Source organism: Ascaphus truei, chromosome 11 (assembly GCF_040206685.1).
Source record: "Ascaphus truei isolate aAscTru1 chromosome 11, aAscTru1.hap1, whole genome shotgun sequence".
In the NCBI taxonomy this organism is placed as follows: Eukaryota; Metazoa; Chordata; class Amphibia; order Anura; family Ascaphidae; genus Ascaphus; species Ascaphus truei.
Window position 1 is genome coordinate 31,721,657 of NC_134493.1, and position 24,918 is coordinate 31,746,574.

Below are 24,918 nucleotides of genomic sequence, written 5' to 3' on the forward strand. Positions count from 1 at the left end.
TTCTGCGGCGTCGCTCTCGTGCGCACTCTATGGCCGTGCTCATTGCCTTACGGCCTTTTGTTTGCGGCGTTCGCGCCGTTGCGCTGACTATGGACACGGCCTTGGGTAGACAGGATATAGGGGATGACTTTTGCAACACATCACATGTGAATATTACTGAGCAGTTGCACTCGGCTGCACAAACACACAGGGGCTTCTGTATTAAGATAATAGTTGGAAAATAAATTCTGCGTCAAATTGTGGTGCTAAAACGTAGTACAACCCTTCCGAAAATGTGCGTTGTATGAATGACGGCCATCATACACGTGAAGCATAGTTTGTTGTTTTTGAAAAGGAATTTTGACACATTGCTTCATGTTAAATAACTGATTGATACAATTTTAAATTAAAACAGAGTTCTCTATTTTTAACTTATAACAAGTGTAAGTACGGGCTGTAATATAGTGTGCGCACGTGCCTGTACGAACGCGCGTGCACGTGACGCACGCTTTGTGTGTGTATGTTGTGAGCGACAGTCTTGGAAGGTACTGTGTGTTTGTGTGTGTGTCACTGGGTAACTGTGTGTGTGTATGTATATATATATATATATTTATATATATATATATATATATATATATATATATATATGTATGTGTGTGTGTGTGTATATATATGTACTTGCGTATGTAAATGTGTTTTTACGCCAGCATGAATGGATGTATTTTATATATTTTACTTTATTAAACCTTTCTAAACACCACACACATACATACATAGATACATACATAGATACATACATACATTCATTACAGCGGCGCAAAAACGTTTTTTTCCCAGTCTTCCCCTCTGTCGGCCGGTACCACTCTCGCTGCTGTGCGCGCGCGGCCCTATTATAGAAAGGCTGACTAACCACAGCCAATTAGAACAGCCCTTAGTAAATATTTAAAGAGGCAAAACGTGAAATCTTATGTGGGTTTTGTTTTTTTTAATAAATCAGTTCTGTACTAATAGATAATAATGACTTATTTTATTTCTTTTTTGTTTTTATTCAACACCTAATGTCATTTTCAATGAGTTTTAAAGCGTCCTTTGATTTCTAGAGCAGGTTTTCACCCACCTCCCAAGCAGCGCAAGTTCTTTGCAACACTTTCCTGTTTGTGCTAAGTTGTTGCAAATGTTTGAGCTGTAAACTGTAACAATAGATAATGTTACCTTTAGTAATATAAGGATAGATTGTAGCTGCTGAGATACTGAAGCAGCCATTATGTTAGGCACACAATCAGGATTTTGACAGATGTATAACAGGAGCCCCAAACGATTGCCAGTTTAGGCAAGAATGTAGAATGATACATTGTCACACGCTTTACATATACAAATAATTCCAATATAAAGTGGGAAAGTAGTATTGCTGCTTTAAAATTAGATTTCCGTGCACCAATTTTACAAAAAAAATCCACTTGCGATGCTTTGTAGTTTTTCAACTTGCAGCCTGTGGCCACCGGTGGGCTTAGTGACCCCTGGAGTGTCTGCCCCTGTTCATTTCATTGCAGTTAGGTGCAAGTTTTCATAATGAAATTCAGTTCTAAGCATGCTTAATATAAATATATAAGATGCAGATAATATACATGTATACAAAAGGAAAATATGGTATTTTAAGTATTTTTAAATGTATCTTACGTTGCAATGCTCTATTCCTATTTCCCCTGCCCTGGCCCCTTTAAATGATCAGAAGAAGAGCTCTGGTGTATATTCTGTAGTGGTGTATATACTGTAGTGGTGTGCAGTATATTCTGTAGTGGTGTATATACTGTAGTGGTGTGCAGTATATTCTGTAGTGGTGTATATACTGTAGTGGTGTGCAGTATATTCTGTAGTGGTGTATATACTGTAGTGGTGTATTTTCTGTAGTGGTGTATATACTGTAGTGGTGTGCAGTATATTCTGTAGTGGTGTATATACTGTAGTGGTGTGCAGTATATTCTGTAGTGGTGTATGTACTGTAGTGGTGTATATACTGTAGTGGTGTATATTCTGTAGTGGTGTATATTCTGTAGTGGTGTATATTCTGTAGTGGTGTATGTACTGTAGTGGTGTATATTCTGTAGTGGTGTATATTCTGTAGTGGTGTATGTACTGTAGTGGTGTATATACTGTAATGGTGTATATTCTGTAGTGGTGTATGTACTGTAGTGGTGTATATTCTGTAGTGGTGTATATAATGTAGTGGTGTATATACTATAGTGGTGTATATTCTGTAGTGGTGTATGTACTGTAGTGGTGTATGTACTGTAATGGTGTATATTCTGTAGTGGTGTATATTCTGTAGTGGTGTATATACTGTAGTGGTGTATGTACTGTAGTGGTGTATATACTGTAGTAGTGTATATTCTGTAGTGGTGTATGTACTGTAGTGGTGTATATTCTGTAGTGGTGTATATTCTGTAGTGGTGTATGTACTGTAGTGGTGTATGTACTGTAGTGGTGTATATACTGTAATGGTGTATGTACTGTAATGGTGTATATTCTGTAGTGCTGTATGTACTGTAATGGTGTATATTCTGTAGTGGTGTATATACTGTAGTGGTGTATGTACTGTAGTGGTGTATGTACTGTAATGGTGTATGTACTGTAGTGGTGTATGTACTGTAATGGTGTATATTCTGTAGTGGTGTATGTACTGTAATGGTGTATATTCTGTAGTGGTGTATGTACTGTAGTGGTGTATGTACTGTAATGGTGTATATTCTGTAGTGGTGTATGTACTGTAGTGGTGTATATTCTGTAGTGGTGTATGTACTGTAGTGGTGTATATACTGTAGTGGTGTATATACTGTAATGGTGTATGTACTGTAATGGTGTATGTACTGTAGTGGTGTATGTACTGTAATGGTGTATATTCTGTAGTGGTGTATGTACTGTAATGGTGTATATTCTGTAGTGGTGTATGTACTGTAGTGGTGTATGTACTGTAGTGGTGTATGTACTGTAATGGTGCATATTCTGTAGTGGTGTATATACTGTAATGGTGTATATACTGTAGTGGTGTATGTACTGTAGTGGTGTATGTACTGTAATGGTGCATATTCTGTAGTGGTGTATATACTGTAGTGGTGTATGTACTGTAGTTGATGGGGAGAGGGTCCAGTTCTCCAGCATCCTATGGTTACAAACTGCTGGTCCATGCCTCTGGCTGGGGATCCCCAATGCTGCATCACTGCGTCAATTCACAGTACAGTAAACAGCAGTGTCAGCCTCACCCAGGCCATCGTTTTCAGAATTAGATCTGGGAATCATGATCGAGATGTATATCTCTATGACCAGGGGGGCCCTCTTCTCACAAGATGGGGTTCTGTGTAAAGCAGGAAGTTGAATTTGGGGAGGGGGGCATGTTATATACCCATGGGGTGGGGGAGTAGCGGGAGTGATATGCAGAAGTATGGGGGGGATCTGCAGAAGTATGAGGGTGTAGAAGAATGGGGGGGATATGCAGAAGTATTAGGTGTGCAGAAATATGGGGGGGGAGGGGTGCAGTAGTGTAGGGGGGTGCAGCAGTATGGGGGGCTATGTGGCAATGCAGGGGGTGATGGAGACGTATGGGGGGCAGGGCAGCAGTATAAAGGGGTGCAGCAGTATGGGGCGATGTGCAACAGTATGGGGGGATATGCAGCAGTATAGGGGGATATGCTGCTGTAAGGGGGGGACGTGCAGCAGTATAGGGGATATGCAGCTGTATTGGGGGGACGTGCAGCAGTATAGGGGGACGTGCAGCTGTATGGGGGGACGTGCAGCAGTATAGGGGGATATGCAGCTGTATGGGGGGGCTTGCAGCAGTATGGGGGGATGTGCAGAGGTATGGGGGGCGTGCAGAGGTATGGGGGGGGATATGCAGCTGTACGGGGGGATATGCAGCTGTATGGGGGGGATGTGCAGCAGTATAGAGGGGTGCGGGGGGGGGAGGTTCCAGCTGCAGGGGGTATTATTATGCCGTGTTACCGCTGGGGAATGCAGGGGGGAGGTTGGGGGGCTGTGGATTGGGTGGGGGGGAGGATCGGGGGCTGTGGGGGGGGGGTGGAGATGGGGGGCTGTGGATGGGGGGCAGGGGTCCAGTTGCAGGGGGTATTATTATGCCGTGTTACCGCTAGGAATGCAGAGGGGGGGTGGGGGGGTGGATGGGCTGTGGATGGGGGGGGGGGGTGGATGGGCTGTGGATGGGGGGGCACAGTCACTTACCGGTGGCGGCGGGCGGTGCAGGTGCTCGGGATCTCTGTGCTGCTGCTGCTGACGTCACACGGCCTCGTTTTCAAGCATCTCTTGTTGTGCAGCTTCAGCAGCTCAATGTAATACTGTCACTGTCTGTGTCACTGTGTCACTGTGTCTCACTGTCACTGTGTCTCACTGTCACTGTGTCACTGTGTCTCACTGTCACTGTGTCTCACTGTCACTGTGTCTCACTGTCACTGTGTCTCACTGTCACTGTCACGGTGCACTGTGTCACTGTGTCTCACTGTCATACTGTCACTGTGTCTCACTGTCTGTGTCACTGTGTCACTGTGTCTCACTGTCACTGTGTCTCACTGTCACTGTCACGGTGTCTCTCTGTCACGGTGTCACTGTGTCTCACTATCATACTGTCACTGTCACTGTGTCTCACTGTCTGTGTCACTGTGTCTCATTGTCATACTGTCACTGTGTCTCACTGTCATACTGTCACGGTCACTGTGTCTCACTGTCTGTCTCACTGTCACTGTCTCTCTGTCACTGTCTCGCTGTCACTGTGTGTCACTGTCACTGTGTGTCACTGTCACTGTGTCTCTCTGTCACTGTGTCCTCTGACTGCCACTGCGCCTCTCACTTTCACTGTCACTGTGCCTTTCTGTCACTGTGCCTCTCTGTCATTGTCACAGTTCCTCTTTGTCACTGACTCTCTGTCATTGTCACCGTCCCTCTATGTCACTGTGCCTCTCTGTGCCACTGTCACTGTGCCTTTCTGTGTCACTGTTACTGTGCCTGTGTCACTATGCCTCTCTGTGTCACTGTGCCTCTATTTCACTGTTACTGGTTCCTCTCTGCACCACTGTGCCTTTCTGTGTCACTGTGCCTCTCTGTGCCACTGTGCCTCTTTGTGTCGCTGTGACATGACCTTTTGGTACAAATAAATAATCATTGCACTGTTTCAATAACTTCAAGAATAAGTCGAATTACTTCTTCTTATGTATTTGTCCTTTAAAAATAATTATTCCATACACCCAGGGTGTCTCTCCTCATCAGTCAGACTCCAGTTTATATAACAGCAAAACATATATATTTTATTTTATTCCAAACAAAATTCTCCTTTTCCCAAACAAGTCTCTAAAATATGAAGAGATCCCCTAATTCCCCTTCCACGTCTTCTTGACCAGGCCTTAGGCTTTATTTATAGGGAATTATTGAATGAATAGTGCAGTGAGAGGACTCTGAGTGCGTCTCAACAGGCCACAACATACTTGCGTTGCTTAGCAACCACAACAACCACCACCATGGCTTCCGCTCTCTGTTCTCTTTTCCCATGCACTTTGTCAATAAAGTTGCATTTGTTGCAGGAAGCGCCGTTGTTGCGCGCCTTGGTTACCAGGGGCGACGAGAAATGGCGGCCGAAGCGGAAGGTGAGCAACGTGCGGCATCCGAGGCATTACAGGCCCTCGCCCGGCACCTGAACGGCCTGAAGGATGACAACAAAAGCACCAGGAGGAGGGCCCTGTCCGCCATCCAGCAGGAAGCCGGGGATAAGCGGTTATCCAGCGCCGGGCTGCAAGAGGTCTTCGGGGAGCTGCTCAAACCGCTGCTCCGGTGCCTGGCAGACCCCATGGAGAAGTGCCGGGAGCTGGCCACCCACATCATCGGCTACTGCGTGGCTAACGTGCCCAGACCGGAGGAGGCCTTGCCGTACTTGATGCCGGCAGTCACCCAACGCCTGGGTAGCCCCGAGATGGTGGAGCCCTGCGAGGAGCTCCGGTTGGGCCTGATCCAGCTGGTCACGCTGACGGTGGAAGTGTGTGGGAAGAAGCTGGCCCCTTACGTGGACGAGATGGTGCGGATCTTGCAGATGACCATTACGGATCCCTTCCCCGACGTGAAGAAGGAAAGCTGCAAGTGTGCCATGGATTATGCAAAGTGTATACCAGGTAGTAATAATAATGTCTTGGAACTGCAGTGCTCAAGCTTGCAAAGTGAGCCTGCACCCTGAAGTGCTTGGAATAAAATATATATATATTGGGGGGGTGTCTCAAGCGCAGAAAAAATAAAGTGCTTTGCTCATGGACACAAGTAGCTAACCCCCACTATTTAAACTTGATTTTAAAAACTGCAAAAGGACCACTGACTCCATATCATATACTTATAGGGTTAATAAAACAACCATTGTCTTGATTGGGGAATATTTACACCCCAAGACAGATCCACCAAGCTCTGTTGAGTATCTAGGGTTGGCAGGTGTCCAGTATTGAACTGGACTGTCCAGTATTTGAACACTATGTCCAGTAAAAAAATACTTGGTGTATACGGTATTACCTCTCTTGACATAGTGACCTGACCGTCTTGGGGGGCTGTGGGATTACCCCTAGTGGAGAAAGAGCAGGGCTGTTGCTAGGGTGCTGGGCAGCTTCCTCCATCCTGATTGGCTGCATTACCCAGCAGCAGCCAATCAGGAGGTGGTGTCAATTGCCTGGGGGTGGGGCCAAGGAGAGGAGCAAACGTGTGTGTGTGTGTGTGTGTGTGTGTGTGTGTGTGTGTGTGTGTGTGTGTGTGTGTGTGTGTGTGTGTGTGTGTGTGTGTGTGTGTGTGTGTGTGTGTGTGTGTGTGTGCGTCGAGCGCGTCGCACCTTTCACCATTGTGTCCAGTATTTTTGGAAAAGCCACCTGGCAACCCTCTCAGGACTCATAACGTGATGTTACCTAAAATAGGAGCAGACGTTATGTTACCTGGCTTAACATACTATCCTCAAAGCTAATGATATATATATATATATATATATATATATATATATATAAAACGCCCAATGTACATTTCATTAGCATAGGCTTAAAGTCATATTCTTTTAGCATGCGTTGCGTTATGCTCCAATATTGACGCGTTAACTATGTCTTAGACTTAATCCGACCCAGGCAATAAAATAAGGCTTTTGTTGAAGTGGAGGGAAAGAGGAAAGGGCAATAACGCTGTTATTTATACTATGCTTGACAGTGGCGTTACACTCACCCAGACACAGCAGAAGCCCGATTTCAGTGTCTGGATTTGAATAACACCAAATGTGGGTATGACCTAAATAACATGTTAAGTGCACATGTTAACCAAAACAAACTTTTAGAAGATATGCAATGGTATGATGACACACTAATGAATATGTAAAGGATGTGTTATCATTAACTTGCTTTATAGTTAACTCTCTGCACTTTACAGGAGAAAACGCAATTTAAAGTAACATTATTGTCCTTTGAAGATGCACAGCTAGTCTTAAAGCTGCAGACCAAGCAATATCCAACGTGTTTTTTTCCAGCTCTGTATTATGAGAAAATACTTGTAGCATTTTTTTTTAAACAACTCAATGATATTTTTTATGTATTTATAATGTAATAAGTATTTTCTGTTTCTATAGCAACCATTTACAAAGTCGCATCCGCTTCTGAAACCGGCTCTGACACACCCCTTTTTGAGCCCTGCCCTCTCTCTCTAGCAATGCACCAATTGTATCTAGTGACTGCCTGGTCACATGATCTTCCCCACAGTACTTTGCATCTTTGGTCCTCTTCTGCTTCACTGCCGTTTAGTGAACCCCCGAGCCGAATCTTCTCCGATCGATCCGCAATTTAGCTAATTACTTATCATTGTATTGATGCACATATTAAGGGGGGCAGCTTGGACTGCTGCTTTAACGTGACAGGCTAACGTCGCATTCAGTTACTTAACGGAGCTTTGTGCATCTGGGCTGTAAAGAGATGCAAATCTTAATGTATATTTTGAGGGTAACTATTTCTAATTGAAATATATATCTGTAATTAACACATTCATAACTTAATATTTTTATATGTTGCTGCCATTCGTGTTGGTTATCCTATCTTTCATTTCTTCATTGCTATGGAAACACAACATTGGGCATTAATCCAAATTCTTCTTTTTGTTTAGTTGAGTGGTTTTCCAAGTACAGGCAGTCCTCGTTTTACAACGCTTCGTTTTACAACGAATGGCTTATCCAACGCTATGCAATACATACCTATGTTCATTTTTACAACGCCAAAACGACTTATCCAACGCTCTTACGACGCTTGGCAACGGTTTTTATGCGTGTGTATATATATATATATATATATATATATATATATATATATATATATATATATATATATATATATACACACACACACACACACACACACACACACACACACACACACACACACACACACACACACACACACACACACACACACACACACACACACACAACGTTGCAAAGCGTCGTAAGAGCATATATATAATATACTATATAATATTATATTATTCTATATAATATATTATTTATTATGTTATATTATATATATATATATATATATATAATACAGTACTGTATATACACTATATAATTTGTGTGTGCTGCATATCTTCTTGCCTGCGTAAAATATTTGGTGTATTTTAGTGTTAAAAATGCCTTCAGGAATGGAACCTTTAATTTAAACAGTGTTCCTATGGGAAAACGTGTTTCGCTTTACAACGTTTCACTATCCAACGCCATTTTGAGTAACGCATTGTCGGATAACCGAGGACTGCCTGTATATGAGGTGCTCAAACATGAAGCACATTTGTCATGGATATTGTGCCTAATCTTGCTTTTCGAAACTGTAGTATGCATGGAGTGTTTCAACATATCAACAATTTTAAATTGCACGTGTGTACACTTATGTACTAGCGTGAAATTTTTAAATCTAACTGTGTTTGTTAATAGTTATACATAAAACTGAATAATGTGCATTTTTTAAATTTATTTCAATTGTATAAATCGGGTATTCAAAACAAAGCAATGTGTACAAATTCATTTCAAACAACAAACCATGCGTCATGCATCTAAAGTCGCATAATGACCGTCACACACGACACACATTTTCCTTTTTATGAAGGTTTGTACTACTTTTTTGCCCAATAAAAATTCACATTTAATAGTACTGTACTGGCCGTGCTCTTAAAATGTGGAGTTTTTCTTTTGCAAAAATCTAATTTGTGTAAATGCCCCAACTAATAAAAATACGAATTTAATTTTTTTACGAGGTAAGTTTTACCTTAAAAATGTTTATTCACTAAAAACAATTGATTTAATAAATTGCTGGTATTTGTTATAATAGTGAAGCGGTCAATGTTTGGTGGTTATTCTTCTTACCATGGTGGTCACATCTTTTTTTGATTGACCTCCTTGTACTGTAAATGTTTTTGTTATATGCGCTAAAATGTGAAGTTTGTACCTGACTTTTCTGTTTCAGAACATTTTCACATGCAGGCAGAGTCTCTGATCAAGCCCCTCATGAAAACCATTTCACATCAGCACTCCAAAGTTCGTGTAGCAGTTATCCAGACAACGGGGGTAGTAGTACAGTATGGCAATGGGAAGTCTGTGGACGATGTTCTCTCTCACTTGGCACAGCGGCTTTTTGATGATGCACCCCAGGTAATGTTCTTGTTTCTTATTGTCTACTTCTTCCTTCCTTCTTTCCTTCTTCCTTTTTTTTTTTTTTTTTTACACGTTAATGAGGATATTTAAACATTTTACATTTGATACAATTACTGCACTTGATGTAAAGGTTTATCCCATTAATAATATAACAATAATAAACACACCCCAGAGTTGACATGGAATAGTGTAGTACCTTCCCTTCTTAATTGTGTGTGTGTGTGTGTGTGTGTGTGTGTGTGTGTGTGTGTGTTCGTTTTAAATCTTTGTGTCGAAGGGAGACATTTTGGATCCACCGGTTGGGGACACTAACCCCCGGGGGTCTAAATGAATGTCTGGATACCAGTACTCTGGTATGAGCCTATAGGTTCGGTTCTGTATCTGTGCCCTTTGGTCGTTTCCCCCTTGACTCTCTGGTTCCCCCATCCCCCCCTCTTTTTGCGGTCTCTTTCCCATTATTCCCCTCCCCCCTTCTCCCTTTCCATTCTATATTCCTCCCTTTCTCCCTCCTTTCCATCCCCTCCTTTTTCTCCCCCCCCTTCCCCCCCCTTCCCCACTTTTCCCTTCCCCCCCTCTTTCCTTTATTACCTGTCTAGAATCTACCTTCCACACCTTGTTTCTGTGTGCCCATGCATGATGTTTGTATACTTTGTTTGCGGATGCAATATTAGCATTTATGCATATATGTGTGCGTTTGTGTTTGTGCACACAGAAGCTGTTTAATAGATTTTTTTGGGTTGATATTGTTAGATTTTAATTTATTATTAAATATTTATTTAGGAGATTTGTTGATATATTGCTATTTTTGCGGTATTTCATGTTTTATGCATTATTATAGTCCTTATAGGACTATTGAGTTTAATACAGTTTTATAGTATGTTTTTATAGTGGTATATGGTTTTAATTATGTTATATGTTGTTATTATTTCCATTAAGTTTAATATCATGTTATCAGTATATGCTGGGGTGCCTTATAAATCCGATTTTCTATGTAGAAACCAAGTTATACTTATATTAATTGCCTATATGCTCATTATAGGGGCGTAACAAACATAAATTGATGCACCAATTGGATTGTAGACTCTCCAGTATATATATCTAGCTATCCCTGTTCATGAACATTCCCTTTGATAAAGTTACATATGTTGTGACGAAACGCGTCAGGGACGTACATTACGACACTACGTCATCACGTTGTTTGCACGCTTTACGGCCGGAGCGTGTGGAAGCTGAATTGAGGCCAACTCGAATGCCACACTGTGTGGAGGACTTCAATCGATCGTGTTAAGGACAGCTGGTGTCGGGTGTTGCCCAGAGATTTCGTTTGGACTGCGAGCACGTCACGGAACGGTTCCTGCATCGTGATGCATTCCTGATGATAATAACAAAAAAAGAGAATTGTGACTAAAGCGCTAAAGTATAAAAAAACTACTTGGTGATAATACAAACAGTGATAAATAATCCTTTAAATAAAGGTAGGCTGCCTAGTACCTACTGTCTAGTACAAACAGAATATGACATGAAACAAAAAGAAAACCTGGCGCCAAATGTTAAAAATGGTAAGTCCTGTTATCTTCAGAAAATCTGCATGAGTGCTTGACAGGCCATGAAACGAGAGAAAAGAAAACAAACACAAATCATAGCGCACAACTGCTGGGTAACACAGTCTACACTATACAACACATAAACAATAGGACTCCTAGTGAACAAACTAAAAATAAAATTTATTATAAAATGAACTCTGTCATAAAGGACAGTGGAGAGCAGCTGGTCATCCGGTGGTGGTAAAAATCAAAACACTACTTACGACAAGCAAGGTGATAACAAGCGGTGTATTAACAGTGTCCTCTCGGCAACAGGAAGATGTCCTGGCAGAGTGACTAACAGTAAAAACTGAAAGTGCTGACAAACTGCTCATACAAATGCTCAATGCAGTCCTCAGGGTGACAACTGACACCCACCCTACGCGTTTCGTAGAAATGATTCCACTTCCTCAGGGGTTGCCCTGTTAGTCACCGGCATCCAGACAGCCCATATCCCTTTAAGAGCACAGGTACACTCGCGCGCGTTAGTTGCCAGGAGGATAGGAGAAGGAAGGAAGGGGAACCAGCCGCACGTGTTGTTGGCGTGAGAACCCCGGAGAGACTGCTTCCACCACTGGCACGGTCCTGTGCATACCAGAAGGGATTTTGGGCGAGAGTACCGGCAGAGCAGTGTGTATTCTCTGCCAGGACATCTTCCTGTTGCCGAGAGGACACTGTTAATACACCGCTTGTTATCACCTTGCTTGTCGTAAGTAGTGTTTTGATTTTTACCACCACCGGATGATCAGCTGCTCTCCACTGTCTCATTGCTGTCCTTTATGATTTGTGTTTGTTTTCTTTTCTCTCGTTTCATGGCCTGTCAAGCACTCATGCAGATTTTCTGATGATAATAACAAGAAATGCAAACCTGATAAATTCAATAATCTATTCATAAAGTAACTCCCCCTGACTCTCCACAAATCACACAGGCATTTACTCTACATTGTGCACCCCCTGCTAGAAAATATTTGAACCCTTAATTAATAAACCTTATTGCTAACTCCTCAGGCTTTTGCTAACAAAACTGTGTGACCGATCCCAGGCAGTATAGTATAGAGTGCTGAGCTTGTGGGGGAACACACGCTTAATAAGGCCCCAAACTGCAGCTCAGTGTCTGTAGACAGCATGGGGGGGTATAGCTGTCACTCACTGCAGGAGCGTCCAAAGTCACACCCCACAATGCTTTGTTGCTGTGGATGCAAAGAATTGTGGGAAGCAACTTTGGAAGCTCCTGATGTATATGACGGCTATACCCCCTACTGTAAGGTGCAGTTTGGGGCCTTAAGTGCGCAGTCCCAACACGGGCTCAGGAACCCGCTACACTGTCTGGTGAGCAGTACATTTTTATGTATTTTTTATTTTTTTTCCCTGGACAAACCTCACGAACCCCTACGGTTTCCTAAACCCCCTGTTGGGAATCACTGCACTGATACATAGATGCAAACAGTTGCTTGATACATTCATACTACCTGTAGTTTAATAAGAGATGCACAATTTATATATTTATCTCCAGTTACATGCACTAAATGTCGGTGGCTATTACCACTTTCTTCTCTTATCTGCGCCGTTAAACAATGAGTGCTAATGGCCATCACAGTTTAGTGAATATAAGACTTGGGCTTTTTTTCAACATAATGTTGTGTGATCTGTGTTCAGCTCCATTCATTTCAGTGGATCTTGAAAAATGGCAAAACGGTGAAAGTGCTGCACAGCGATCATCCCGAGGCTTTCACACAGCCACCCATGGAAGTATTGCAGTATATTTCTGGAGCTTGATTGTGTATCAGAAGAATGAAAAATGTATCGTATTCTTAATATTATTGCCCTATAACAGTTGAATAAAGTAAAGAAATCTAACCAGTAAAACTGTCTCTGTTCAAGGCCAAGCTATGTCAGTACTCCATTTCCTCGCTGCATATTTTTAAACTTGTATACCAGGTTAATAAGGTTTTTGTGATTTTTATTTCTCAATTACAGTTGACAAATGTGATGTTTGAGTGGGCAGTAGCAATGGCTGCCAAGCGGAAACTCTTATGTGGGTTGCTTGGCATAACGAGCATTCACATGCATCCAACAACTTAATCATTACAGGTTTCTCAATAGAAAACAAGTGGCTATTTTTGAATCACTATTAATTTAGAGCACCAACTTTTCATTAATAAATTGTGCTAGTCTAAAACCCTTGAATATGTTTGCATCACTTCCGTTGTTGGGATCTAATGGGTCCTTTATCATTCTTCCGGTTGTTGATTTATTGAGATACAGTATATAGATGTATCCTTATTTATATAGCACATTTTGTACATAGCGCTTCCCAGCAGTAATACACCTGACATAATATAACACATAATGGGAATAAGCGCTTCAGACATAAAATTAACATTAGGAAAAGGAGTCCCTGCCCCGAAGAGCTTACACTCTAAGTAATCTAAAATCTTGTATGTCTTTATATAGCGCCATTAATGTACATAGCGCTTCACAGTAGTAATACATGTGATAATCATATAAATAACAAATACAAATAACAGATCATGGGAATAAGTGCTTCAGACATAAGTGTAACATTGTGGATGAGGAGTCCCTGCTCCGAAGAGCTTACAATCTAATTGGTAGGAAGAACGTACAGACACAGCAGTAGGGCATTCTGGTAAGTGCGTCTGCATGGGGCAAAGCTTTATGTATTGGGTGTATAGTATTGGCCACGGTGCTACTCATATGCTTCTTTAAGCAAGTGGGTCTTAAGGTGGATAGAGAGGGTGCTAGTCGGGTATTGAGGGGAAGGGCATTTCAGAGGTGTGGGGCAGTTAGTTAGAGGTTTAAGGCAGGAGAGGGCTTTAGATACAAAGGGGGTAGAGAGTACATCCTTCAGCAGAACGCAAGTCGGGATGGTGTATAGCGAGAAATTAGGGCTGAGATGTAAGGAGGGGCAGAAGAGTGTAAAGCTTTAAAAGTGAGGAGGAGAATTGAGTGTGAGATGCGGGATTTGATAGGAAGCCAGGAGAGTGATTTCAGCAGAGGAGATACTGAAACAGATTTAGGAAAGAGTAGAGTGATTCTGGCAGCAGCATTTAGGATAGATTGTAGGGGAGACAGGTGAGAGGCAGGAAGGCCGGACTGCAGGAGGTTACTGTAATTGAGACGGGAGAGAATGAGGGCCTGAGTCAAAGCTTTAGCAGTCAAGTAACAGAGGAAAGGGCGTATCTTTGTAATATTGCGGAGGAAAAAGCGACCGGTTTTAGATACGTTTTGAATGTAAGAGAGGAGTCAAGTGTGACCCCTAGGCAGCGTGCTTGGGCTACTGGGTGAATGATAGTAATTCCAACAGTAATGTGAAAGGAGGTAGTAGGGCCAGGTTTGGGAGGAAGTATGAGGAGTTCTGTTTTTATCCTGTTTTTATCATGTTAAGTTTAAGTCGGCGGAGGGCCATCCAGGATGATATCGCAGAGAGACATTCAAAAACTTTATTCTGTACAACAGGTGTAAGGTCTGGGGTTGAAAAGTAAATTTGTGTGTCGTCAGCATAGAGGTGATATTTAACCCCCTTGAGATGTGATTAGGTCACCTAGGGAAAGAGCAGCGGTCCCAGGACAGAGCCCTGGGGTACCACCACAGAGACCGATAGAGGAGGAAGTGTTAGCAGAAAAGACACAAAGTACGATGGGAGAGGTAGGAGGAGATCCAGGATAGAGCTTTGTTATGAATACCAAGAGTATGGAGAATGTGAAGGAGAAGAGGGTGGTCCACAGTATCAAATGCTGCAGAGAGGTCGAGTAGTATGAGCAGAGTGTAATGACCTCTGTCTTTGGCAGCATGGAGGTCATTAGTTATTTTAGTAAGGGCTGTTTCAGTGGAGTGAGCAGTGCGGAAGCCAGATTGTAGAGGGTCTTGGAGAGAATAGTTGTTGAGAAAATGGAGCAAATGAGAGAATACAAGACGTTCAAGGAGTTGAGGCAAAAGGCAGGAGGGGAGACAGGTCGATAGTTAGAAAGACAAGTAGGGTCACGCTTGCTCTTTTTGGGTAATGGTATATCTGTTGCATGTTTGAAGGATCTTGCTTTATTTAAGTCTTTGTTTAACACCAGGGCTATTTATTTTAGGTTATTTTAGGAATAAGACAGCAGACACAATTTCTGTGTCTGTTCGAGTCCTTTTCACTGGTGCATTAATAACGGGACAGGCACGCCAAGGTCCAAAAGGGTGGCATTTAATCTCAATGTTTCAGCCTCCAACGGAGCCTTTTTCAAGAGTTCCATTGGGAGCCAAAGCATGATGTGCTGCTCTTCTGACACCAGGATGGTGTGCACTACTTCTACTAATACGCGAGTGCCTTGTTTCTGGACTGTCTGTATCTTTGTCTCAAGGTATTACTTGGTCAAGCCGTGCCGGCCTCTAAATTCACCAATGGCAATTGAAAATTATTAGCCGGAAATGTAATTGAGCCAGAAAAGAAAGTAGAAATGATCATGACAATATATTTTTTCCTTGGGGTTATTATTTAGGCCGTCTGCTGATGTTATATTGGGAGATAATGTATGTCTGACACAACAATGTACATTGTTTTTTCCTAAACAAATTCATGTCTATTTGCTTTCCAGGGCGAACTAAGACAACAATGGGGGATAACAGCTTTTTGTTTCAGTAAAATTCTTCTTTGCTGCTTAGCAGCTAATTAATGCGATACTTTTTTTGTGTGCCCTCAGTTTTGATTCAAAAAACAAATTTCCACTGTTATCCTAAATATACAATGAGCACACATTTTGTCTCAGTGATTGATGTAGCATGTGCATTTATGCTTTATTTTGAAGGTTCGGCAAGCAGTTACTATTGTAGTTGGAAATTGGCTTTTGGATCTGGCGGATAGATATTCCTATTTCCATAAATTGATACCTCTTCTGCTGAGCAGCACTACGGATGACATGCCTGAGCTTAGGTAAGTGCACAAAACAGTCACTTGGTGTTAGAAGATAGGTGTTTGTCTGTCTGTCTCATGACACACACACTTTCAAAGGAGAGTATATTGTGTTGTAATTCTGTTATCTACACTATCTTTATATAAACCAGGTGTGGTTTATTTACTGCCCAACAATTGTGATTTGTTCATGTTTTCTTTTCATTTTCTTTCTGCCCGGTTGGTTTAATAATTGTTTCTCGGATGTAGGCAACTGGCTCTCTTTTACTGGAAGAAAATTGGTCTTCAGTGGGAAAAAGAGAACGAGGAGGATCTGAAAGACAAGCTTGACTTCAGTGCTGCCAGTCCTTCATGCTACCCAGCAGGAGGTGCGTAATCTGTGAAATGACATTCATGGAGATACGTCTCCTTTTATTTAAAATAGGAGTCCAGGCTGTTAATGCATAACCATGGGGTACCACAGGAATAAGCAATAATACCGTATTGATTTTATGTGCTGTTTTATTAGGTTTGTATGATGTGACAACTTCAATGGGCATTTCATCATCCCAGACACCTTAACTGTACTTGTAAACAGCTGCTTGATGGGTATTTACAGAGCATGTCATGCACCTGACCTAGCTGTATGAGCTTTGTCTTCCTTAGACCTTCGAGCCTTACAATAGCTGCTACACCTTTTGCTCTTGGTGTGAGGTTAGGATCCAAAGTTTTTGTCCAACATTTTGATGTGAATAATAGGTGGAATCTGTTATCTTCCATCCATAGTGCTTTCCCCACGAGCACAGTCTCGCAGACTCCTGCATATGATTCTTATACCATGTTTCATTCATCCGGCACCTACTTGTTTAGGCGGCTGCTGGCCATTCATTTTTGGTTTTGCTGTTCATATAAGGTCTACCTATGGTGACAGACATGAAGTTAATAAAAAGAGGAGTGCTTTGGTGCTCCATGCTGAATGGGGTTACATAGAGCAGGGGGGCTCACCTCCAGTCCTCAAGTTTCCCCCGCCCCACCAACAAGTCAGGTTTCCAGGGTATCCCAGCTTCAGCTCAGGTGGCTCAATCAGACTGAGCCTCTGAGCCACCTGTGCTGAAGCAGGGATTGATTGAGCCACCTGAGCTAAAACAGGGATATCCTGAAACCCTGACCTGTTGGGGGGTTGGGGGGGGGGAAGAGTTGAGAAGTGGAGTTGAGCCCCCCTGGCATAGCGTATACACAATGTATTGCCTCAGGCCATAGAATAAAGCTATAGATTGTTTAGAACGAGAAATGAAAAACCAATAGTCAGCATAGAAATTTGGTTTCCTTTACTTCTAGAATACTTCCTTTCAACGTTATATAGAACTTTTACACCCTAAAAAAATGCTATTTAATTTGACCATTTACTGCCATATTTTAGTGCTGCTATTATATTACTGTCCTTTTTAATGTCTGCATTTTTGTAATTGTATGGACAGAAAAATCGAAGCCCTAGATACTCTTCTAAGGTGAAAAAACAGGTTTTTGTAATTGTATTTTTTTCTTCCTGGTTTCCATTTCAGTAGAGAGACCAGGATTGGGATGCCGTGAGCTCATTTTCAGAAACCTATCCAAAATTCTTCCAGCGATCAGTCACGACATAACAGACTGGGTTGTCGGAACAAGGATTAAAGCTTCACAGCTTCTGACTGTTTTGCTGCTGCATGCAGAGGATCACATTACACAGCATATGGAGCTTATACTGAATACCTTATACCGATCATGTTTAGATGAAGAAAGTCAAGTGGTTCACAACGTGAGTTTGAAATCTGTATGTGTATCATGTTTACTAAACCAAAGGTTCTTTTCATCTTGATATTGTATTGCACTTACAGGATCACTTACAGTTTGTTAATGTGAGTTATTGTAAAGCAGCAATCCTCCCCTGTTGAAGTATTTGTGTTTGTGTGTGTGTGTGTCTTCCCTGAATGGAGGTGTCTCGAAGAGATGGGCTACTGCTGTCTTAGGCTGCGCTTATAGTGCCGGCGACCGCGCGTCAAAACAAATGTATTGACGCCGACGCGTGCGCTTATAGTAAGCTCAGCTTGATCGCTGGAAGTCACTTCAATTTGATTTTCCAGCAACTGCAGCGTGACGTCAGCTTCGCCAGCACTATAAGCACAGCCTTGCCTGTGAAAGAGAGCGATTCAGATCTGACTTATTTGGCCCACTTTGGCTCCATCCTACTTTGTAACCATTGCTGTTGAACTCAGAGAGGAAGCTGGCAAGTGACATTATTGCAAGAGGTCAAACTCTCTCCATAAAAATGTAAATATTTCTGCAGATAGAATAGGGAGGGCTATTCTGGCATAGAAACCTAGCAGAACTACTTTGGAAGACACCCATCTTCAAGCAACTTCACAAAATGGAGGGGGGAGGTGCAGGTAATCTGCAGAATTGCTGCTTCAACACAAAGGAGCAGAACACATATGCACAGATTAACAAAAGTGTCTTGTGTTTTAGCTCCGCTCCCATTCATATCAATGGGAGTAAAGGCATGCTAAAGTTTAGCACCCTTTTGTAAATCGGTGCCATAGTCTACAAATATCCAGTGAATTGTATTTAAGGTGTCCTAAGGCGTTGCACCATTTACTAACTTCTGGGCCTTCGCCAATTTGATCTCCCACACAAACACCGTCACTTACCGTTCCGCCAATTGCTTTATAAATGTAGACATTAAGGGTGTCGCTTTAAGGGATATTGTTAAAAAGATGCACAGAAGAATTTAGGGCATCTCTGTGCACCAATGTATAAACACAATATGTGTGTGCGGGTGGAGTTAGATGTAGTCTCTTGTACATGTATGTAAATGTCCGATGAACTATTACACTACAAGCACGTGCTACTGTTGTGCGTCACAAATGCATCGCAATTTTTTTTTTGGCGTAAGCAACCAATGCAAGTCAGCAAACCTGTCTCTGCAATTGCAATTATGTACATGTCATTTAACCTGATGCACGCCATACAAATGTTAAGACAACATGACGAATGTAAGAACATGAATAATTACATACCAACATATGTCTCTAAACATTTCAGATAAGTACATTAATTGTCAAAGCAATGTGCCTTCATTTGGTTTAGAAAACCCTTTATACAAAGCCCCCTCCTCTGAGGCCTGACTCTGTACTAATATCCCAGCCAGGGGATGGGTCATGCTGTGTATTAGCGCTGGGTTCTTTGACTGAACCTTACTACCTGCAGCAAGCTGTATGCTACTTTATTTATTTTGTATGCTATTTATATCTAGGACATGTTTTAGGATGGAGGGGAAACAGCTGGCAACAGCTTCTAAATAATTTTCTGCTACGAAGTGTATTTGTGTTGGAACACGCTATGCATCTTTAACAACCTGATTGCCGTACAAGATGTGTTTGTGGTGTTAGATTATAAATTCCGTTCTTGCAACAAAACCAGCTGAAATCCTTCTCAGAGCAGACCCCACATACAAGCAGACTTTTAGATGCATGTACTGGATTCAACTAGAGTTTGCTAATATGACAGTGTATATTTTGATAGCTTTGTTTTTCTTTTTGGTATTTGTTCTTGTCAAATATTATTTTACTAGTCATTTTGTATTTGTCAAAAGAACTATAAATGCAGTGAATTCACTTGCTGATAATTATAGACATTTTCAGAGATTTTTTTTTTTTTAATGGCACAATAACATGTCCACAATAACTGTTTTGGGTGAAGATAAATGGCGTATTGTATGACGCAAACGCTTAGGAGTTCATTCATTCACAGATAACAATGCGTAGCTTTGTTTAGCATCACAGGTGTTGCCCATGTTCACATGTCATGAGGAGCAAATGAACGAAGTGACAATGTCTTTAGGCTACGAACTTCATCCTTAATGCTAATCTCGGCAGGTATTACATATCTGAAAATCACCACATTTACTATAATGGTCTCTCTCTATAAACTGCTGTATCACATTTCATATGCATCACGTTGACGGACCATTAATACCTCATATGATCATATATTATCAGTTAACTTGATAGACAGCTGTTACTTCTAGGTGGCAGTTTGTTTTTGAGCCGTTTTGTTGCGTAAGTGAATTATTCTAAAGGTGCATTTACTCCTTCACTGGTGGAAAAATGCATTTTAAAACAAATATACAAAATAAACGTGGGGGGGGTTCAATGTAGAAGCTGAAAGTTCTGAAGCCGCGCAGGGAAAGTCTGCGACGCATTTAACCCTTTGAGTGCCAAGGTGGTGTGCAATGCATTGCAAAGCACCCAACGGGTGATGGTCTCTCTGTCACAGGCGTAGTGGCACTTGTCATTTTTCTGCACGGCTGTATAACTGGGAATGCAAGACACGAGGAGTAGATAGAAGAAATGTTTGTTGGGGTACTGTATAACTTGGCCCTAAAATATGACACTTTAGGGTCTGAGAACCTGCATTTTTAAAATGTTTAATAGGGTCAAAGTAAAGCGCTAAATAGAAGCAAAAAATAAATCCACTTTGTATATGTACTTGGGTATTTTCTATTTGTGTTTAATTGTGGTTTCTTATTATAAAGGGAAATTGGATGTTTGGCAAAGAAGTTGGTAATCACGTTATTTCCACACGCAGAAAAACCTGATGAAAAAATGTCCGTTTTAGCGTGGAAATATTTTAAAAGCAGACCATACTGCTAACACCTTTTTATTGGTTTCTACGATTTGTTCCATTTCTTTTGCAGAGTGTGAAATCAGCCGAGTTAATTGGCACGTTTGTGAGTACGGAGGTGTTTCTGAAGCTGATTTTGTCTTCACTTCACAAGGCTCCCTCGGCTTCCCACCTGATGATTCTGGTTGCATGCGTTAGGGGAAGCTCGCGAGAGATGCTGAAGCCTCATTTGAATCGGATCGCCATTGTGATTTCCCAGACTGAGATCTGTCAGGGATCAGAAAAGGTAAGTCATTCCAGGAGCTTGAAACTGTCCACAAAGTCATCATGGGAGAGGGGGAATGGGCGAAGAGCAGGATATTTCAAGGATTTTACCATTTGTACAGGGGGAAAGGTATTTACAGTACAGTAGCCAATTTAGGGGGAAAGCGGTCTCGCCATTTGACGACAGATGATTAAAACATAATAAAAATTGATAAAAAGACCAGGGTTCTGTTTTATATGCCCTAGTTCTTTGTATAATTCTGCAGCCACAAAATTGTAATTTAAACTTTTAAAAAGATATATATTTTGCTGAGAAATGTACTGTAACAGAAATGTATTGGGGCTAATCCTGATAAATAATGCCCTATAATTTGATCATACTAGGCTGAATTGAAACAAAGGCCAATGGTTTCTTTTCTTGCTTAGCCAATAGTAATCTCAGCAATTATTAAACTGTTGATATATACGAAGTTAAGTAACAATGACTTTTTGTACATCTGTGCTGTCAATGGGAATAAAACAAACAAAGCCTTACTATACATTGACCATTCATGGCCTCTTTTAAGACGCACAATAATTGCCACTAGCTGCTTCAATATTGTGTTGTTGATTGACTGTCCATACATGTGACTTTAATCTAGTCTGGCAAGAAGTTCTCAAACTAAACCAGTCCTTTAGTGGAATCAAAATTATCATCTTTAAAATGATATGGTGTCGGCACAGCATGCTATTTCAATCACTGGGAGCTCTGATCTCCCTTTAATAGCAGGCTGAAATGTGTGTGCATGGCTCTTTCCCAGGTGTATGAAGCAAAACACTGCACCTGGTAGTTTAGTGAATGAAACATGATATGTAGGTTTGAAAAAGTGTTTACTAAATGGCAATACATTGCTATTGTTGAAATGGACACAAGCTGGGTTATTTAGAAATATTGGGCTTCCTAACTATTTCTCTCCATTTATATAACTTCAACACCGGACCCCGATTTGTTATATTTGGTTGAACCTTTTTTTGTGTAGTGTTGAAAGCCAACTGATATTTATTTATTACATGCTTCACAGTCAGATAGATGTTTGTAATGACGAAACCGTTTTTTATGAAGTTCACATGAGCAGCAGGGTGCCGACAGCTGTAGTGGTATAAAGTGCATTAGCGGCTGTACAAGGAGAAGATATAATCTAACCATATGAAACTAGAGAACATGCTGTAGGTGGAAGGGATTTATTCTGACTTCACAGCCACTGGCTAATTTATGGGCGTTGCATGTCTGATAACAAATGATGCCAAACGATGTTGTAGAACAAGAAGCAGGAATCAAACTCTACCAAATAAAAATGAAATAAATACTTAGCGGACGTGTATATACCCGAGTTTGCTACAGACGTGGAGTATGAAATACTTAACAATTTGAATGGAACATAATGTCACAGATGTTGCCGAAATGTTTTTTTTTTCGTGTTCTAGATTTATGATTTGATCTAAATCAAAAAGAGCTTCTTGTGAAACATTTTTAATATGTTCTCTGTTGTTATGGTCTCAGCTTCTTTACACAGAGCAGTTGCTGTCTTGCATCCAGTCCTTAATTGATGTGTGCCAGCGAGATTGCAAAGAAATCAGTTTACATTGTATGAAAGTCCTGATCGCAATATTGGCCAGTCCAGCATCTGAAAGCCTTTATGGAAAGGTATTGTGTTCCATATATTTCTATTTCTCCAATGGCTTTTGTTTCTAGTTAAACAATTATATGATATTTGTGGTCAGGTACAGTTTTTCCTCTAAAGCAGATCTTGTGTGGGTCATTCAGAATACCAATCAGCGGATACAGAACTATTACTCTACCTGTTTTTCCTGAGTTTGTATTCTTGGCCAATCATTTAATTGGCCTATGTAATACTTGTATCGTTTCTGGCAAGCATTGTATTTCTATGTCGATAGACATACATACACACACCTACCTGTGTTAGAGTAGTGCACTCATTCTTTGGTATCAGATCATACCTGCACCACATTTATGATCTATAATATATTTTTAGTGTGTACAGTGTGAACTGAAAATATTGTTCTTGTTTAATACAGGTTCAAGGGGCACTGCTGTCTTTAGCTGAAGTTCAAGACTTAAGTGGACTCCAGGATCTGTATAGATTACACATACAACAGTTGTTAGAATGGGTATCAGAAACTCATGAGCACTGGACCAGCTATTCAATAGAACGAGTTCAGTTTGAAGTCCTAGTGAGTGAGTCGGGTAAGGATCCCTGTGAAGTTCCACCTGACAGCCTAATGTTGGGGGTGCTATAACGTGAGCGAACACTTTCAATTTATTTGTAAATGAATCAACTTTGGACAATTTAAAGTCCCCAACTGTTTATTATTTATAAAAATGTTTTACCAGGAAGTAATACATTGAGTTACTTCTCGTTTTCAGGTATGTCCTGGGCACAGAGTTATAACAATACATGGTTACAGTAAAAGAACAGTGTTATGCAGTCAACTCAGACATTTCATGGACAGATAGAGTTGGAATATTGGGTACAGGGGATAAAGGGCTGGTGAGTTTCAGATTTGAAATAGAGCAGCTTTAACATCACTTTAACATCAGCAAGCGGCTCACACCCTTTGGCTGTGCCAAAGGCTGTCCGCCTTTGGGGCAACGCAGATGTACACTGGGGTGGTTGAGATTCAATGCAGTTGTGAAAACAAAGTTCTTTGTGTCCTCTTGGCTCATTAGCATTCCAGTGGGTGGGGTTGACGTTCCTCAAATGTTAAGCCTTAGCACGCTGGTCCTGTGCAGAGGGGAGCAGCTCTTGGGGAGCCCCATCAGGCTGTCCGCCTTTGGGGAAACGCAGATGTACACTAAAACTGTCTAAAGTAGGTCACATTGCTGCCAATTTGTACTATTTTGTTTCAGAATTTACAAATGTAGGATTTGCGTATTTCCCGTGGCTAATCTGTTATGATTATTTGGCCTAAAATGCATCCTCCTTGTATATTGCTGCCAGACCTTTGAAAATCAGGTTGCTCGCTTTAGGACACATGCAGCGCGTGCGCTCTGGAGTTATATCCCATTGCAGTCAGTGGGAGTCAGAGCGGAAACAGGTGCAGAACCCTGTACAGGTACTTAATGCATGTGCCCCTGTGTGTGCAGCTATAGTCTTGTATTAGCGGATTCTACAGGATATGAGGAGATCATACGAAGTATAAACAAAAATAGGCCATTTATACACCTGAATATTATTATTTTGGCGAAATTGTACAAAACATACAGGACCCCTATAAGCTCATATTGAACCCCCAAAATAACCACAACGTATGTTTGTATGTGTATATGTATGCATGTGTATGTGTGTATGTGTGTATGTGTGTATGTATGTATGTATGTATGTATGTATGTACAAGTGTCAAAGAGGAGTGCTACTGAGCATGGCAATATAGATTTAAAACCAGAGACAGAACATGAAACACAGACAGAGCTCAGTGCTACATCCAATGACACAAATACACAGTACAGTGCATATATATATATATATATATATATCTTTTGAATAAAATGGTCTTTTAGTTTAACTATTTGGCCAAAGTGTTGTAAGCCCTTGAGCCCCTACAAGGCAGACCACGTCTCAAGGGTCCTAACACTAATATAAATTCTTAATAACCTGTATATTACAGACGACAGAGAAGCCCAATGCTACATCCAACATGACAGAAATACACATTAAATACTTATATATTCTCTTGAAAAGAGATCATTTAGTTTAACCCTTTGGCCTTTAGCCAAGCTTTAACCATTTAAAAGTGGGAGGGGGGTGAGCTTCAAACTAGGGAATGGTTAAAGCTCATTCCATTCCACCTTCCAC

General features: G+C 41.3%; 2 protein-coding genes across 2 annotated transcripts in view; one reads left to right on the top strand and one right to left on the bottom strand.

Moving 5' to 3' along the window:
- Nucleotides 1-4,450, bottom strand: part of PRKAR1B (protein kinase cAMP-dependent type I regulatory subunit beta) — a 112,784-nt gene extending 108,334 nt beyond the window's left edge. The window contains exon 1 of the mRNA XM_075565485.1: nt 4,210-4,450. The gene's annotated coding sequence lies outside the window, so the exon portion shown is untranslated. The remainder of the gene's footprint in view (nt 1-4,209) is intronic.
- A 1,095-nt stretch (nt 4,451-5,545) lies between these two features.
- DNAAF5 (dynein axonemal assembly factor 5) overlaps nt 5,546-24,918 on the top strand; it is a 29,822-nt gene continuing 10,449 nt past the window's right edge. The window contains exons 1-8 of the mRNA XM_075565484.1: nt 5,546-6,140; nt 9,483-9,667; nt 16,059-16,183; nt 16,412-16,530; nt 17,704-17,936; nt 20,874-21,086; nt 22,605-22,748; nt 23,141-23,309. Coding sequence (XP_075421599.1) covers nt 5,603-6,140; nt 9,483-9,667; nt 16,059-16,183; nt 16,412-16,530; nt 17,704-17,936; nt 20,874-21,086; nt 22,605-22,748; nt 23,141-23,309 — 1,726 coding nt within the window. The 5' untranslated portion in view covers nt 5,546-5,602. The remainder of the gene's footprint in view (nt 6,141-9,482; nt 9,668-16,058; nt 16,184-16,411; nt 16,531-17,703; nt 17,937-20,873; nt 21,087-22,604; nt 22,749-23,140; nt 23,310-24,918) is intronic.